Source organism: Vigna umbellata, chromosome 3, assembly GCF_029865625.1.
Source record: "Vigna umbellata cultivar VRB3 chromosome 3, Vumbellata_1.0, whole genome shotgun sequence".
In the NCBI taxonomy this organism is placed as follows: Eukaryota; Viridiplantae; Streptophyta; class Magnoliopsida; order Fabales; family Fabaceae; genus Vigna; species Vigna umbellata.
In genome coordinates this window covers 40,292,017-40,311,232 of record NC_142167.1, presented here as the reverse complement: position 1 = coordinate 40,311,232, position 19,216 = coordinate 40,292,017, and the positions used below count along the sequence as shown (strand labels likewise).

General features: G+C 30.6%; 2 protein-coding genes across 7 annotated transcripts; both read right to left on the bottom strand.

Moving 5' to 3' along the window:
* Positions 1–10,052: 10,052 nt before the first annotated feature.
* Positions 10,053–14,485, bottom strand: LOC124840076 (putative pentatricopeptide repeat-containing protein At1g53330). 6 transcript variants are annotated; one of them, XM_088110935.1, is made up of 3 exons: positions 12,777–14,485; positions 11,323–11,451; positions 10,053–10,615 (listed from the first exon to the last, which is right to left on the bottom strand). In XM_088110935.1, the coding sequence occupies exon 1, from the start codon at positions 14,465–14,467 to the stop codon at positions 13,094–13,096; it is 1,374 nt and encodes a 457-aa protein (XP_087967061.1). In that variant the 5' UTR covers positions 14,468–14,485; the 3' UTR covers positions 10,053–10,615; positions 11,323–11,451; positions 12,777–13,093. The 6 variants fall into 6 exon arrangements, with proteins under 6 accessions (XP_087967061.1, XP_087967062.1, XP_087967063.1 ...); XM_088110936.1 differs by having other exon boundaries at positions 10,053–10,610; XM_088110937.1 differs by having other exon boundaries at positions 10,053–10,569.
* A 3,457-nt stretch (positions 14,486–17,942) lies between these two features.
* On the bottom strand, positions 17,943–18,814 carry LOC124840080 (uncharacterized). The gene is made up of 2 exons (XM_047316071.2): positions 18,374–18,814; positions 17,943–18,229 (listed from the first exon to the last, which is right to left on the bottom strand). The coding sequence occupies exons 1-2, from the start codon at positions 18,659–18,661 to the stop codon at positions 18,212–18,214; spliced, it is 306 nt and encodes a 101-aa protein (XP_047172027.1). The 5' UTR covers positions 18,662–18,814; the 3' UTR covers positions 17,943–18,211.
* Positions 18,815–19,216: the final 402 nt, after the last annotated feature.

Here is a 19,216-nt window from a genome sequence, read left to right as displayed (position 1 = left end):
TTAACATATAGTTTCATAACTTTATACATTCATATCATGATCAACTTTCATACTTCATACAATCCATATCATATAAGGTTCATATCTTTCATGCATTAAAACATAACTCAACCATATCTCATTTCCACTCATTAAACAAACGAACGTTCATGCAATCTAATCATATCAATCATCATGCATCAAAGTCATTCAGTCAAATAATGAACGTTCATCCAGTACAACAACATACAAATACCAATTAAATTAAATAAGCTTCCCTTACCTCTGAGCGTGACCGAACGTTCCCAGATGCCGAAATACAATTTCCCCACCACAGGTTCTCCCACCGTCAACGCTCGACAATTCAAACTACAACAAGTGATAACCCGACACTATCAGAACCACTCATTTTAAGAATGGTGATCCACGCACGAACCCAGAACTGGGTTTGTATGTTTAGGGAAACGAGTGACAGAGCGAGGGGAAGGACTTACCAGCCCAGCTTCACAAACCGAACGGTTTATTTGGAAGCTCTTGACGCCGGAAGTGCTCCTACGGTCCCGGAATAGTGATTGGAGGAGAGAAAGTGGGTGTTTTCTCAGAAAGAAGATGAAGAGGATGTAGAGAGAAGGAGGAGAGATTAGGATTCTTTAGAAATCTGAAAAGAGGGTGCATGTAGAGAGTGGGGTAGGTTTTTCTGAAAATCCAAGTTTTGCTTCACACTTCAAAACGGACGTCCCCTCATCTGTCGACACCTGCTTTCCATTGACTGATTTACGGGTCTCCTTCGCTTGACACCTGGCGTTCGTCATCTGAGTGTCGAGCCTCCCTCTTGACACGTGAATTCCACTAACGACACGTGTTTGGATTTTACTGGTTCTGATATTTGATTTTACTGGTTCTGACAATTTCTCAAAGCGTTTAGATACTATATTATAAAGAATAAACGATTTAGATAATAGTAAAAACATCAAAGACGATATATATTAACATTAAAGATATAAGAAACGAAACGAATACATTTCTTGAGAAGCTAAAACTGAAATTTTCACGCTTTTTATCTCTAAATAATGTTTGTTACTATTTGGTTAGCGGCTTACTGCTAAGGATAAATATCAAAATATAAATTAGTATGCATTTAAATACAATGTGACAGGACGAAATTTGCGATAACAATGAGTGTAGGCCCATACGTAAACTGCAAAAAGCATATTTTTTTTAAAAGTATATAATTGAATTTAAGAATATATATATATATGTATATATATATATATGTGTATATATATATATGTGTATATATATATATGTGTATATATATATGTGTATATATATATATATGTGTATATATATATATGTGTATATATATATATATATGTATATATATATATATATATGTATATATATATATATATATATGGGTTTGCTAACGCGCGTACGCCTGTTTTTCAGTTGGTACATTTTAGCAATGTGTACCGGATTTTAGTAGACAAAAATAGTCTTATATATATGGATTCTAAGTTTTAAGGTTAAGGGTATTTTAATAATTTTCATTCTGAAAACTTAAAAAAAAAAAAAGAAACCCCCGAAATCCTTACTCAACTCTCTCATTCCTCTTAATCCTTTCTCTTTCATCTCTCTCACTCCAACCTTTTCTTTGTCATTCCTACTGTAGCCCCAATTGAAAAATCCAAAAACACTTGCCTTTAAACAATTTGCCTTTGTAAAGAGTTGAGTCATTGACATATTCACCTTCAGGCAAAGGTTCATTCAAGATCTCTTCAATTTCACCATCTTCACTAACCTCTCTAATTTCATCATCTGCATATGTTGAATCATCATCTCTAAAAAAAATCCTCCAGTCCAATTACCAATTCTTTCGGATGTCATTATGCTTGTGAAAATTAGATAAAATTATATACAACAAAAATTATAAAATGAAAACTCATTATAAAGTCATTTTTTGTAAGAAATTGTTTAACGAGTGTTTCTGATTTTTTCCACGCCAATTACCAATTCCTTTGATGTCATTATGCTTTTGAAAATTAGATAAAATTACATAAGACAAAAATTATAAAATAAAAACTCATTATAAAATCATTTTTTGTAAGAAATTGTTTAATAGCGAGTATTTCTATTTTTCCCAGGTCAATTACCAATTCCTTTATGCTTGTGAAAATTGGATAAAATTAGATAAGACAAAAATTATAAGATGAAAACTCATTATACAATCATTTTTTTTGTAAGATTGTTTAACAACAAGTGTTTCTGATTCTTTCAATTGGGGTTACAGTAGGGATGACAGAGAAAAGATTGGAGTGAGAAAGATGAAAGAGAAAGGGTTAAAAGGAATAAGAGAGGTGAGTAAGGGTTTGGGGGTTTCTTTTTTTTTTTTTTTTAGTTTTGAGAATGAAAATTATTAAAATACCCTTAACCTTAAAACTTAGAATCCATGATATATAAGGGTATTTTTGTCTACTAAAACCCGGTACACATTGCTAAAATGTACCAACTGAAAAACAGGCGTAAGCGCGTTAGCAAACCCATATATATATATATATATATATATATATATATATATATATATATATATATATATATATATATATATATATATATAAAGAATGCTACTAGGCTAGAATTATTTAATGTGTGCACATAAACATCTATTCTTTCAACATTTAAGTTACTAGAGAAATTCATTTTTAATCTAATATTTTAAAAAAAATTAATAGCTACTCATTTTTTTTCAATTATTGGATAAATTTATCTGAATGATAGTGAATCTCAATTATTATTCAAGGAAATATATGATTTTTTTTAAATAACGGAGGCAAGGTTTTGTGATGTATATTTTTATATCTTTTTCGTTATTAATTTTTTGATAACTTAAGGTACACGTTAACAAAGGTCAATAATGTAAGATATGGAATAATTGAAATAAATTATTGATGGGGGCGACAATTTGGTTCAATATAATATTAATGGCTTGAAGAAATCTAAGATATACTTTCTTCCCAAATAAGATTTTATAAGTTTAAGGAACATAATTTATTTAAATTCGAAAGTTTCCAATTGAGAATTATAAGTCATTAAATAAAGGGATTGTTTTAGAGCTTGAATAAAGATAGTGAGAACCTATAATATAATTAAGCCTATTAATAGTTTTTAATATATGATATTCAATTATTTTATTATTTAGAAAGTCATATTATAAATAACATATTTTATTAATTGAGTTTCATTTTATAATAATTTTATTTTTATTTTTCTAAATATTTTTTTGTCTTCTTTTTAATCATTGGCTTAACCGTTTATCTATTTGAAGACCGAAGTATGTCATAGAACTTTTGGTGTGTAATGTTAAATTACTCAAGATGAATTTATGTTTGATTAAGATTGTATGAGTGTGTTATGATCATTAATCAAAGTTTTATGTGTGTAAGTATAGAGCAACCTATGTAAAGTAAAGCCTAAATAAAACATTCTTTGAGTTTAGGAACGTCTATATAAGTAAAGGAAGCTAGTAAGTTATAATAGAGCTAATTGAACTTGATTGGTTGTGACGAAGCTTGGTTTGATTGATTTGATAAATCTATTATTCTTATTTGGATGTGAAAAAATTAGTTGTATTATATGATTTAGTATGTTGGCTTTTTAAAGTGTTTAGTTAAAGCATTTGATTTTAAACTAATGTGTTGGAGAATGTATAGATATTTTTGAATTATGAATGTTAGGACTTGACTTATAATGTAATCAAATTGGTTTATTTGCACTTTTTGAGAATGCTTGAACTAAATTATGCCCACTAAATGCTTAAAAAATGTAGAAAAAAGTTATATAGGCCAATGAATCCAATCTGGTATGTATTATTGAAATATGATATTTTTATATTATTGATGATTTGTGATACTGATTGAATGGTGTTTTGGTGTTTTGGTTGAAATGAAAAGTTTATTTGTGGAATTGATTATATTTTGATAAGATTATCAATTTGATCTATCTAAGGGTTGTTTTGAACTAAACAAGGTATTTTAAGCTAAGAAATAACTAGAATTTCCTATATAGGCAAGTTGGGCACCATTCTGGGACCGTTGGGCACTTACAAGTCAATGAGTTCTAATGATCCAGGGCGCTAGACACTACCTAGTATCGTTGGACACTCACTTGATAGTGAGTTCCATGAGATTCTGGATTGGACACCAAGTGTAAGGCATTGGACGCCATCTTGGTTTTGTTTTTGGTTGTCTTGATATATTTACATTTCTTGACTCATTAACTATTGGATTAAGCTGAAATTCTGAAAGATAGTTCTTGAAACATGGTTCTTCATTTTGACCGTTGAAATTGTCAATTAAAGGTTTGTAGTTAGATAAATACATCTCGTTATTTTGATATACTTGATTGAAATATTTTAATTGAATATTATATTAATGCAATGGTAAAGAAATAATGAATGACTTAACATCTAATGTGATGTGTGGATTGTATGAATGAGTAATACTAAATTGATATATATATATATATATATATATATATATATATATATATATATATATATGATGAAGATGGTTTGCTATGAGAAATATGATGTGTTAAATGTTGATTTGATGAGAGTGTACTGCGTTTCTGAGGAAGAAGTACTTCGCTCAGTCGATTTTAAAGTGTATTATAGGGGGATTTGAGGAGATTATCTAGTATCTAACTTATATAGGAGAATATATCTAGTTTTAAGAGTCGATGAATATTCCTATAATGGGATTTGATGTGAAAGAGAACCATTCAAACGAGCTATAATGAATTAATCATGTCATGGTGATGAGGACGTAAGTCTTAATATATTAAGGGTGGAGTAGTGCTTATGTGGTAAATGTCAAAAATCTATTGAGTGACAAGTGTATAATCTTTGAGTACTCAACACACGTGGCTTCTAGAAGTAAGGTCAAATGTCTAAGTCTTAATAGCTAGTGGATTTTGATTTATGTATAAGAAGCATGAACAAGTTATGTGTAAATGTTTGGTTCTTATATACGTGATTAGTCGGTTATGATAATAAAAAATTTATTATTGTTATAAGAAAACTTTTAATTTATATCATCTCTTATAATTAATTACACTGTAGCTTACTTTTGTTGCTTGTTATGTTATGATTTTTTCACCTACTATGATTGTATTTTATATGTGAACAGAGGATAGAATAGGTAAGAAAGTGTGTGATGCAATAAGACAACGGATGGTCTTCCTAAAGAAAGTAGGTTTGTCTCTGGTATATACATTTTTGTATTGTATATATCCCATTTGATGAAATATTAATTAACTTTCACAAGTTTAAATATGATTATCTCATAGAGAATTTGTAAATATATTTTATATACTTATATGCTTTATCAATTATATAATGCTTTAGTAAAATGATTTTACTAAATTGAAATGTTACATTTTTTTTTTATCAGAACAGTTGGTCTTAAAAGGTTGTGAGGTTGTTTTGTCTCTTTTGTCTGTGTTTAGGTTAAATTGATCATGATATAAAATAGGTTGTGTTCTTAGGTGATTTATGGAGAGTAGAGTTGTTAATGAGTTCTAGAGCTCCTACCTCACCCTACCCTCCTGAGATGTGTGGAATAGCAAGGGCCATGGAGACGATGTCCACTGCTATATAACATCAAAGTACATCGATGGTTGAAAGTCATAGGACTTTCTTGAAACAGTGGGAAGCTACCAAAGCAGCTGCTACTGCATCTTTTGCCTATGTTAAAGAGTTTTCTAGAACACAAAATGGTGAAGAGGTCAGAAATTTTGCCTAATAGAATGTTCAAGAGATATGGTCAAAAGACTCCAGCATAAGCCGTTGTTAGATTTCCATGTTAGAGGAACGAGACATCCTTTTCCCAACCTTTACGGTCACAATCTCTATGAGTAGGAAATGTTTTCAGTATAAAAGGTCACATATTCAAGGAATTCAAGGAAAGTGTTCCCGACAATCATGGTTGAGATAAAATTCGTATAATATGAGTAAATAGATTTTATATTTTAGTAGTGAAAGTTATAATATTTCAATTGAATTAAATTAGTTGAAGTTGTTGTTCGATAAATTAAGATTTGTACTTCTAATATGAATATTATTGTTTTTAACAATTGCAAATAATATAATAATGAAAATCAATATTATATAATCATTATTATACTGAGTAATTATTTGTGACGTGTACATTTTTTAAGTTAATAATAATGAAAATTAATATTAAATTATCATTATTAATTCATAAACCTTGAATGAATTTATTAATTAATTATATTATTATTATCAAAAGAGAAATAATTTTATCTTTATGATATTTTATATTAAGGAGTAATTATTTGGGACATGTATCTTTTATCATTTTTAATGAAACTTTTTTGATGAATTATAAAATAGTCATTGACCAAATTTATATTTACTAGTATTAATTGCATTTCTATAAAATAAAAACAATGTTAAGTCAGGAAAGAAAAATCTTAAATTAAAATATAAATACAAATTTAATAATTTTTACCACGAATATATGTTTATTATATATATATATATATATATATATATATATATATATATATATATATATATATAAAAGAATGAATATGTGACACATTATTATTGAAAAAAATATTAATTTTATCATAAAAATAATACTTTTATGTAACATTTTTGTTAAGTATTCCTAACTAAATGTTAAGATAAGATCGTCTAAGAGAGAGATTAAGATTGTTTACGTTATCTCTGGTTTTGAAGTTTAACAAACAACATTAAATAAAATAGTCATGAATCATTAAATATACAAAAAAATATAAACACAACAAATTACAATGATCGAACCACTAAAAGTCAGAAAAGCAACATAGAAATACAAAGTCAATGTTAGAAACATCTGCATAACAAGCCTAATCAAAAGTTATGACTAAATCTATATAAGATGATTAAATAATAAAAGAAATAAGATGAAACAACACAATACCATAACAGAAGTTCACACAATAGGGTTAAAACATATAACACGTACAAGAAACATTCAAGTAAAATTGATAAAACATTGAGTGCAACAACGTACAATATCTAAAGAATCTTGTATGCAAAACATATGATTGTAGGAAGTAAGAAAGGTTGTTAAGGAAAAGACCAAGAATCGTTTAGTGACTTCACACATATTATGGACTAAAGAACTGCACTGAACAAAAGATGTCTGACAAAGTATTATCCTTCTGAAATCCACAATACAAATAGGAAAATGAGGCTCAAGAGAACCACTAAGAAAAAAACCTTTGCAAGACGTATCATTAAACGGTGTCTCTATTTAATGCGTCAATGAATGTTTTGTTCAATGCAACGAATGCTAAAACATTGCTCAAACGAACTCTTACCATAAAATCATGCTTTTAGGAAACGCACTAAAAAGGACAAATCTTGTTCCAAAAACACATGATAAAAGATGTCTTACTAAACACACTCTTGAACAAAATGAGTATCTACTAAACAAAGTGTCATTAGAAGAAGTCTCCCATAGGCTAAACGATACCATGTGCTAAACGTGTTTTCATCCAACGATGAAACTCTCATGAAACATTTGGTATCTTCACTAGAAAGCTCAAACAATCAAATCCTACCTGAACGATAAAGAATACGAAAAACTTTGTTGTTTTGAACAAACATTAAATGTCATTAAAAGTTCCATATTCAAAAACAATAAAACTGATAAAAGAAAGGACATATATTTTGCATGTATATCTATTATATCTTGTGCAAATTGCATATTACAAGCATCCACCTACTTTTTCAAATACAAGTCGTGCAAAAAAGAAAGTACTAACCACTTTTGATAAAGTAATGAAAAAGTGAGTTTGCTATGACAAGTAGACATCAACCTATGACAACCACCTATGACTAAAGCTACAAAGAGTCAAATCTCGAGGACAAGCATCGTTTAACTGCTACATTATCACCAAATCTCAAGGACAAGCACAGTTTAACGGCTACACTGTCAAAAGGAGTATAAATAGAAGATCTTTGAAGAAGAAAAAAGGGAGGATGGGCACTTAAAAATTGATATGAAAATCATCCTCATGTAAAGATCAAGGATTCTCTCAAAACTATTTAGAGCCATATCCTCTTGGTAAGAAGAAAGAAAGAGAGAAAGGGAGAGAGAGAGAGAAAAAAAGCTCAAGAAAAGAAACACTTTCAAGCTTTATTCTCATATAAACTTACTTTTGTAAGAAGAGTCTTGAGAGAAAAATATTGAGTGAGTATATTATATTAATTGTATTGAACACATATCCTCTTTATGAGAGTTATCGTCTAAGGACTTACTAATCTTTGATAGTAAATTATAAAGAGAATTAAAACACTTTATGTTTAACTTTGAGGGGTTCAACGGTAGCTAGACAGGTGTGTCTAGTGAAAACTAGGAGTGGGTGAAACTCTGACGTTTAACTTGGTGAAGTTAAACGGTAGCTAGATGGGTGTGTCTAGTGGAAACCAAGAGTGTGTGAAACTCAACTAGATAATGCATCTAGAGCATACCGGGAGTGTCTAGGGATACTAGAAGTGGTGAAGAATACTGCACAACCAGGAGTGGGAAAAACTCAATCAAGGTCATAGTAACGGTGGTTACTAGGTTGACTACGACAACTAGGAGTGGGTGAAACTCAACTAGACAGTATACCTGAAGGATACCAGGAGTGTCTAGGGATACCAAGAGTGGTGAAGAATATTTTATAACCAAAAGTGGGTGAAACTAAGTCAGGGTCACAGTAATGGTAGTTACTGGGTTGACTACGACAACCAAGAGTGAGTTAACGTCAACTAGACAGTGTATCTAAAGGATACCGGGAGTGTCTAAGGATATTAGGAGTGGTGAAGAATACTGTACAACTAGGAGTTGGTGAAACTTAGTCAAGGTCAGAGTAACGAGAGTTGTTGGGTTGACTACGACAATTAGGAGTAGGTTAAACTCAACTAGATGGTGTATTTAGAGCATATCGGGAGTGTCTAGCGATACCAAGAGTGGTGAATAATATTGCGTAACCAGGAGTGGGTGATAATCACAGTAACGAGAGTTACAGAGTTTGACTAGTGAAACCAGGAGTGGTAAGAATACTCATATGTACTTCATTGAAAATTTAATGGAACCCTCTAAGTTATCTTAGAGAAGAACTGGACGTAGCTCAGTTGAGTGAATCAATATAAAAGTTTGTATGCTATGTCTTAGATTTACAAGCGTTCATCTTATGCGAAAAACAAATCCTTAACATGCACGCCTGCCTGTTAACAAACACCTCCTTCTCTAAGAGTTACTTCTTCTAAATGTGACAAAGATAATCTAAATACCGAGACCATAAATGGATCTATCATAACAACGTTTATAACATAAGAACTAAGTTACTCATGAGGATCACCAATCTTCATCTATTATGACCAAACTTCAGTTTCGAAAAAAAATTACAAAAATACTATTCAACTTCATTATAGTGTTTCCAGTTACTTTAATAAATGTGTTTTAATTTCTTAATATAATTATTGTGACATTTTATAATTTTGTCACTATTATGAATAATTTTGTGACAAATAAATATTGGTGTCAAATAATATACAAATGGTAACAAAATTTATATTTATTATTAATTTTTGTTGGAAAAAGGTCTCTTATTTGTTATACGGATAAAAAAACATAATATATATATATATATATATATATATATATATATATATATATATATATTGATATTGATAGAAGCATAGTTAAAATAAAATAAAAAAATTATAACTTTATTATCCTCCACTCGTTCTTCCCCCACAACTTTATCTATATATGTTGGTGTATATAATGTAGTAATCGCAGTTCACATATAAGAGTAAGATATTAAAAATAGAATTATGAATTTCTTTTTACCTTTATATATATATATATATATATATATATATATATATATATATATATATATATATATATAAAGATATATTTTAAATAACCCGTCACAATAATTTACTTTTATTCAAAATTACACCTATAATAATCACATAGAGCACACATGAATTTACACATTACATATATTCATCAAACAAAATATTAATTTATGTTTTTCGAAAAATATGTATTAAATAAGTTCTCTCATAGATCAACTTGTAATCCAATCCATGATATGGATTTACAACCAAAACCCACGAATCATGATAAATTTGTTACAATCCACCATTATATTGTGATGCATAAAGACTTCTCTCTTAATTCCTCGTCACCACGTGATATCTTAGTTGTTGTGACTTAGAACATTAATGAAGTTAAGAAAACATAAATAATAATATCACTCTCATTGTGCTTTCGTTTGTGGGATTCATATTTGTTCTCGCACTATCGATCTTGGTTTCAGTTGCGCCCTCCCTCGCGCCTTCGTTCTCGCGCCCTCCCTCAAGCCTTCGTTCTTGTGTTGTTGACGTTGCAGGTGTCGTCATTCTCACTCGTCGTCGTCACTCACGTAATTGTTCTCACATTGTTATTGTCATCGTCGATCTCGTTGTTGAACTTGTCTTTGATTTCACAGCTTTTGTAAGTTCTTGTGTCTCTGCTACTGAAATTGTGTTCATGTACATTGTGTTTTAGTTGTTGCCTCTGGCCTACAAAATGTATTTTAAGTAAAGTGTTGCACTGCACTATTAAAAATAAATGATTTTATTTTTGAAACAATAAAGTGTTGCATTGCACTGTTCAAAAAGTCGTGCCACTAGTACAATGTTTTAAGTTCATCTCTATTGTAATGTTTTAAGCTCATGTGCATTTTATTTTTTATGTTCGTAGTGAAAAAGTTTATTCCATTATGTCTGGAAATGCACCAAATTCAATGGAAGATAATCCAAGTAGTCAAAAGTAGAAGTAAAAATGCTCTGGGAAATCATTTTGATATTGGATGGAAACATGAATTTCATATTAATGGTAATGAAATAAAAGTTAAATGTAACTATTGCTCAAAGATTATGAGTGGATGCATATTTAGATTTAAAAATCATCTTACTAAAACCAGGAAGGAGTCTAAACTTTGTGCTTATGTTTCAGATGAAATAAAAAACTTAATGATAAAAATAGTTGTAGAAGCTAAGAATAATTCATAAAAAAAAAAAAGTTAAATATCATTGATGAAGACGATGAAGAAAATGAGAGTGTTGAAGGAGGACAGAGGGTATTCAGTTTTAAAGAAAAACAAAAAGTTGCTACCACGACAAACATAACAAAGGGCAGACGTGATCCACTACAAGTGCAAAACAATGTGAAGAAAGAGGCGAGTGCAAGAGTGCAAAACAGTGCAACAAAAGAGGCAAGGTGAGACCTCAGATGACGACGAGATGGTGGTCGACGACGACCACAAGTCACGGCTGACGAAAATCATGAGCAAAGTTGTTTCATGAGTGAGTGAGTCACAGGAGATGAAGGAAGAAGATAAGCTTCATGAGTGAGCCTAAATCAAAAAACCTTAATTGGTGAGCCTCAAAAACAAAGTTGTTTTACATAAAAAATAAAAATAAAACTTCACGAACTACCAAATTAGAAGCAAGCTCATGATTTCGATCAAGCCTATCGATTCTACCACCAAATCTAAGTTTGCTTCTGAGTTAACTCAAAGCATTGAGTGAGAACATAAACTTGTTAGAGTTAATGTCTAACAACTTGATAACCATGTTCATACCACAAACTAAACAAATAAATTGACTATCATTCATCAATCATCAAATTCAATTACACTATACACATAAGGAGATTTTTGTATACTTATCAAGTCTAGAGACCATCTCAACTCCATATCCAGATCATTTAATTTAAGGTTCTATCAAAACATAAATAATTTCCTTTATCTGAATAATTTCCTTTATCTGAAATGCTTATCCTAAAATCAACATTTCAACTCCAAGAAAAAAAAACTACTCAAATATAGGGACTTAAGACAAAGTATTCAAACATAACTAGATAAAGGATCACTTCTCAAGATTGACCTATTAATAATTATACATTCAAATTAAAAATATACTTCTTAGACACCGGAAAATAAGGAAAAGTATGAATACTTCTCATCCTAAATAATATTTTGATTTTCACGAAACAAAACATTGTCCAAATGCAATAAAATGATGAACCATTGAGTGATAGGACAACTCACCCAATAAGAATCACAACAGACACAAAGGGAAATATCACAAGTAGAATTAAAAAGTATGTCTTGCTCGGGATTACTCTTGATATAGCGCATTACACGCAACACTGCATCATTATGTTCTTCTAGGAGATTTTAAAGAAATTGAGAAAGTGTATGGATTAGAAAAGAAATTGACGTAAGATTGTTCAGCTATAATACCATAAATGAATAAATGAAGTATTTTTTTAAATAAGTAGTCCATCTTATTGCTCACATATTAGTCATTATATAGATTTTTGAAATAATATAAAAATCTATAAAATATAACTGAAAGTGTCAAAATACAGAAAACAATAGAGATAGTTTTTCCATAAGTTAAAATTACTTTATACACAACATAAAAAAATTAGAGAAACTATAAAGAGATAGTTTCAACAAATTCGCTTGTGCATAAACTAATTTTAAAAATATGGAAAAGTTAATTTCAATTTTTCTTCCTAAAACAAGACCTATGTTTCATTACCATATCATTTTAATTTAATCACAATTAAATGCATCTCATTCACTGTATCTTATAGAAATCAAAACGAAAGAAACTATTGAATTAAAATTATAATGCAAAACTCACAATAATTTGGATTGGAGCTACCTACCTCCTGGTTTTGAGAATCAACAAGTAATGGAACTGGTGACTTGATGGCTTGTTGGAAGGGGGAGCTCCGAAGGCCTCAGTTAGCATATCTCCTTCAACAAAAGGTGTGTCCAAAACAATACTCCAAGCCTTTAGCACTTGATTGCAATTGTTCTTCATGGACATTCATCTTCGCTTTGTGGACTAGAGATTCACCTCTCTGATATAGATCTAGTTCAATGCTTGGCAGGATTTGGTGAGTCCAGGCCATCCCTGAAATACGTATTTTGGAACTAACAGAATATCTCTCTGCACATTCACGGAAACCCAATATAGAACTCATGCCAACACCAATTCATCAAAATGCTCAAAAGCTCCCAACAACTTTTCCGATTGGCAAACCAATAAGACCAAAGTTTTCCACACATCCTCACAGTAAAATCCCCCACCTACCAAACCACTCAAAACCTTCGCTAGTAACTCAAAATCCCCTTCCTTACACACCATACCAACAAACTCATTCAAACTGGAGGAACGAGGAACATAGCCTTCAAAAATCATCTCCTCTAAAACCAACCCAGCTTCCTCAAACTGCATACACTGGCAAAGCCCATCAAACAGGGTGCGGTAAGTCACAACATCAGGAACACACTGTCGCCTTGGCATGTCCCCAAATAAATCATCAGCCTCCCTCCATTTCCCCTCTTTACACAACCAACCAATAACCACATTGTAGCCAAAAACATCAGGCTTCACACCTTCTAACCCATCATTCAAAATCCTATAAGCCTCTTCAAACTTCCCCGCCCTACAAAACTCCCCAATTAGCACATTACACGTCACAGAATTCGGCTTCACACCACCGATCTTCATTTCCTCCAAAACCCTAAATCCTATATCCTTCTTCCCTCCTTTTAAAAACCCTGAAACCAAAGTGTTGTACACCACAGCATCAAGCTTCAAATTGTTCCTCACCATCTCATTTTTAAACATAACCGCGGAATCAAAATCACCCACCTCGCAAACAGCTTTAATCAAACTAGTGTACACAAAAACATTAGGCTTAATTTTAAAAACCCTATCCATCTCTTCCTTCACCTTAAACGCCTGGGGAAGGTGCAATTGAGGGCTTTTGCACAACAAGTTAATCAGAGTTCCGAACGTAATTTGATTCGGACGAACGCCTCGCCTACGCATTTCGTTGAACAGCTTCCACGCCCGATCGCGGTCGTCGGTTAGAGAACACGCGTGGATGAGGATGTTGTAGGAGCAAGCGTCGGGACCGAGAAAGCGTGGGAGGTGCGGCAGGAGACGCGTGAATGAGGCGAAGTCACGGCAGGCGAGCAACGCGTGGAGGAGGGAGTTGAAGGAGCGGAGGGAGGGGGCGGGGATGGAGAGGAAGGTGCGGAGGGCACGCGATGGGAGGCCGGCGCGCGCGTAGGCAGCGATGACGTGGCGGAGGAGGGGTTCGGGGGTAGGGAAGCGCGTTTGGGTGTGGAGTTGGTCGAGGAGCTGTTCCATTTGGGGGAACATTTTGGCTTGGGCAAGTTTGGTGATAATGAGGTCATAGGAGCGGAGAGAATGTCGGAAGGGGCGGACGGAGGGGTGGTTAGGGTTTGGGTTGAGGAAGAGTTGAAGGGCCAGGGAGGGGTCTTTTTGAGAGCGGAGGAGAGAGGTGAGTCGGAAGGAGGAGATGGGTTTCGAAGTAGACATTGTAGTTTGGTTCTTGAACTTCACTAACTCTCTATGTGATATCACTATGGTGAAATTAAAATTTTGAATGTCAAAAATAATAGAAATTATCTGTTTGTTTTGATGTTGGCACTGTAGATGCATAATAACACCCTTCTTTCATTCTTCCTCTGAAAAATATTAGTACATTTACTGTTTTTACCTTTTTTTTATTTGAGATTATTTAATATTTAAAAATAAAATTATTATTTGCTTTATTTATTTCTCTTTATTTATTAATAAAAGAACACTTTTTTAAATATCTTATAATTTATAACAAAACTATTCATGTGTAATTTTTCTTTATAAATATATAGCTAGGTTTTAAGTCTTTAATAAATTTATTATAAATTCCTAATAAACTTATTAAATTTATTATAAATAAGTTTAACTATATGTATTATAAGAATCTATTTATAATCATATTATACAAGTTTATTAATTTATATTAAATGATTCTATTTATTATTTTATTAGATATGTTTTACAATACACATAAATTATTTTGTTCATATATTATATAAGTATAAAAATATACATTAAATAAATCTTCATATACGTATTAAAAATTAGATAAATTTATTGATACATAAATTATACAAATCTAATAACATATATTAAACCAATATATTGATTTATATTTATAACAAATATTTTGTACGTGTTTTTGCATATTAGCATTTGCATTTTTAAAAGATTTATTCTATATTTTTCCACATGCTATATTTTATGTTTTCAAAATCTACTCTTTACATATTTACATATATAATTATAAACTTAAATATATTTTTTTCTTCAACCTCTAAATATCTTTTAATATAATACCTATTCAAATATCTTTTAACATTAGATATATTTACTAATATAAAAATATACAAACATCAACTAGTTTGAGAAAAATTGTAGATTCTTGTCTTATTACAATTTGACATTTCGGGTAATTATTTTTTAAGATAATATTTATATTTTAACTGTATTTAGTATTTTTTTTTTATCATCATAACATAACTTAAGGGTTTTAATTTAATTTTGGTTATTTAGTTTTAAGAATGTAACTAATGATTTTTATTTTATTTTTTTTCATTACTTAGTAGTTATGTCTCATGTCATGTGTTTTACTTAACTTAAAAAGAAAATAGTCATTGTACAGCTTTTTATTATGTTGGATATGAAAACTCAACCCTCGTGTGAAGATATTTTAATAACTATGTTTGAAGATAAAGATGTTTTGAAGAGTTTTTAACTTTTATTTGTAAGTGGTTTAGTCTCTCATGTTTACTTTAGCAAACAACTTATACTAAAACCAATTTGAGGAAAAAATGTTTTCATTAGGTTAAACATATGAGAAAAATATTTTATGATCTTGTTAATTGATTAAGTTTGTGTATAATCAATTAATTGTTCATTAGAGGTTTTATACGGAAATAGTTTATTTGTCAGTTTAATTGATTAATTAAACCAAATAATAGATTAAGTGTTTTCAAAGTTATAAGATAATAACATATGAAAATCTTATAGGATTGGTTAACTCTTTTTTCTATGATAAATACAAAGTGAATTTAATATTATTATAAAAATATGTGATTTTATAAAGTGTTTATTTTCGTATTATTGACCATTTTAATTTTCAAAAAATACATTTCTAACTATTGGCAAAACTATCAAGAAAATTATCATCGACAAATAATTTTTGACGGTTTTAACCGAGATTATTTGTGGAGGTTTTATAAAAATCATCGTAACTTACAGGAGTTTTTTAAATCGTAGTTAGTTGCAAGGTTTTTATAGAAACCGTCGATAGTTGCTAAGATTACTTAAAACCATCGAGACTTGTGTTGGTTGCCAAATTGTTGATAATTTCTAAGTTTCCTTACTTGTGAATATATATATATATATATATATATATATATATATATATATATATATATATATATATATATATATATATATATGGGGTTTGTTAACGCGTGTACGCCTGTTTTTCAGTTGGTACATTTTAGCAATGTGTACCGGATTTTAGTAGACAAAAATATCCTTATATATCATAAATTCTAAGTTTTAAGGTTAAGGGTATTTTAATCATTTTCATTTTCAAAACTAAAAAAAAAAAAACCAAACCCTTACTCAGCTCTCTCATTCCTCTCAAACCTTTCTCTTTCATCTTTCTCACTCCAATCTTTTCTCTGTCATCCCTACTGTAGCCCCAATTGAAAAAATTAGAAACACCCTACTATATCCCCCAATTGAAAAAATCAAAAGCACTTGCTGTTAAACAATCTTACAAAAAAATGATTTTATAATAAGTTTTGATCTTATAATTTTTGTCTTATTGGATTTTATCCAATTTTCATAAGCATAAAGGAATTGGTAATTGACCTGAAAAAAATCAGAAATACTTGTTGTTAAACAATTTCTTACAAAAAATGATTTTATAATGAGTTTTTATTTTATAATTTTTGTCTTATCTAATTTTATCTAACTTTCACAAGCATAATGACATCAAAGGAATTGGTAATTGCCCTGGAAAAAATCAGAAACACTCGTTGTTAAACAATCTCTTGCAAAAAATGACTTTATAATGAGTTTTCATTTTATAATTTTTGTCGTATATAATTTTATCTAATTTTCACAAGCATAATGACATCCGAAAGAATTGGTAATTGGCCTGGAGGGTTATTTAGAGATGATGATTCAACATATGCAGATGATGAAATTAGAGAGATTAGTGAAGATGGTGAAATTGAAGAGATCTTGAATGAACCTTTGCCTGAAGGTGAATATGTCAATGACTCAACTCTTTACAAAGGCAAATTGTTTAAAGGCAAGTGTTTCTGATTTTTTCAATTGGGACTACAATAGGGATACCAGAGAAAATGTTGGAGTGAGAGAGATGAAAAAGAAATGATTGAGAGGAATGAGAGAGGTGAGTAAGGGTTTCGGGAGTTTCTTTTTTTTTTTTAAGTTTTGAGAATGAAAATTATTAAAATACCCTTAACCTTAAAACTTAGAATCCATTATATATATAGGGGTATATATATATATATATATATATATATATATATATATATATATATATCAACATTATAATTAGTGTTTTATGTATTTCAACTTAACATGCTTGTAAAATTACGGAGAAAATATCTAAAACTTAAACTAGCTTTTCGTTAAATAGTGATATAAGAATTTAAGTCAACATCTATGTTGACAGTAAAATTACATAAGAAAATAACTTAAACTTAAACTAGTTTTTTTAAAATTTATTAAGTATTTAATTAAAAAAAGTTACTAAATACTAAATAAGTCGATGATATTGTGAAAGGAGAAACTTATCTAATCATTAACTATGTAAACATAAATAAATAAAACAAGTTTGAACTTCCATTATTTTTGTGGGTGATATAGGCTATATATAGATTACCAAGTTACGCAAAAACTATTTGACAGACAATTTGTCAGATTTGAGAGCAATAAGTTATCATACACATCAATATTGCATTATGAAACAAATACAAGACTTTTGGTAACATGGCAAAGAACTTGCAAGTACTTTTCTATACATATAATATCCCACTTTAGGTTATAATTCCACTGGACCACATAGTTGGCAAAGCAGTACCCACACATGCACAATGAAAGGATCATATATAAATATTCTGAGACAAACACAACTTTATCCCAAAGGACGTTATGGTTGGCATATCAACTTTATGCACTGCCAAGATCAACTTAAGAGCACCAAAAGGCCTGAAAACAAGAATCAGAAGCATCTGTGAAGGTTTTTCCTCTCTCAAAACTTAAAACTGTATAAATCAATTGAGCATAGTCACAGTAAAAATTAAACTACACAAGAAATATACTGTACAAGAGAACAGAAAAAGAGGTGCATACATTGAAGAAGCAAAACAAGGGTCTCTTGCAAGGCTTCTTTGCGTTTTTGAGCTGCCTCAGAATTTCGTCTTGAGAGCATATGTTACCTGCAGGTGAGGCCAAGAACACAGTCCTTCTTACTGGGGGAGACCACAGGCCACTTTGCTCATACACAAAATCAAACTGAGTGGCATCAAAGAATTTCCCCATAAGCCTCTCAGAGAAGGACTTTGAGACTATTTGAATGGTTGGAGTAGATGTGGAGGAGGAGGGAGATTGATCAGAAGAGGCTAATTCAGACTCAGACATTGAAACTTGTTGCTGTGGGAAAGAAGAACAACACACAAAGAGGATGGTGTTCTATCTCAATATTCATTCATAAAGAGGGGAAGGGGAATATAGCAAGTCATGGTGGGGACTGAGAGGTCAAGAGTGGGTACCATCATTGGATTTTCCTATTTGGTTTCAGGTTCTTATGGGCACTGGCAAGGGGGACCCCAATGGGAAAAAATATATGCTTGAAAAATCAAGGAAAAGGCATACAAGTGGCACTTTTCCATGGAAAGTTATGACATGTTTATTCTACTTCAGATTAAGTATATACTAGGTATCTGGTGTTTCTATGACAATTTAGATCGATTTTAGCTTTTGTCGGCATTCAAAAACTAATTTTAATTGATTTGGTGGAAGTGTACGGCTAGGTTGTTGGGCCAAAGGTTAGACCAGAGTTACCATCACATGTGATGGTCATTAGTGATTTAATCTTAATTAAGGTAGAAGAAAGGTACTTCTCATTTACTAAAAATTTATTAAATAGAAATTAAAAAAATAATGAACGTGATTAATTTAGATATTAATTTATAA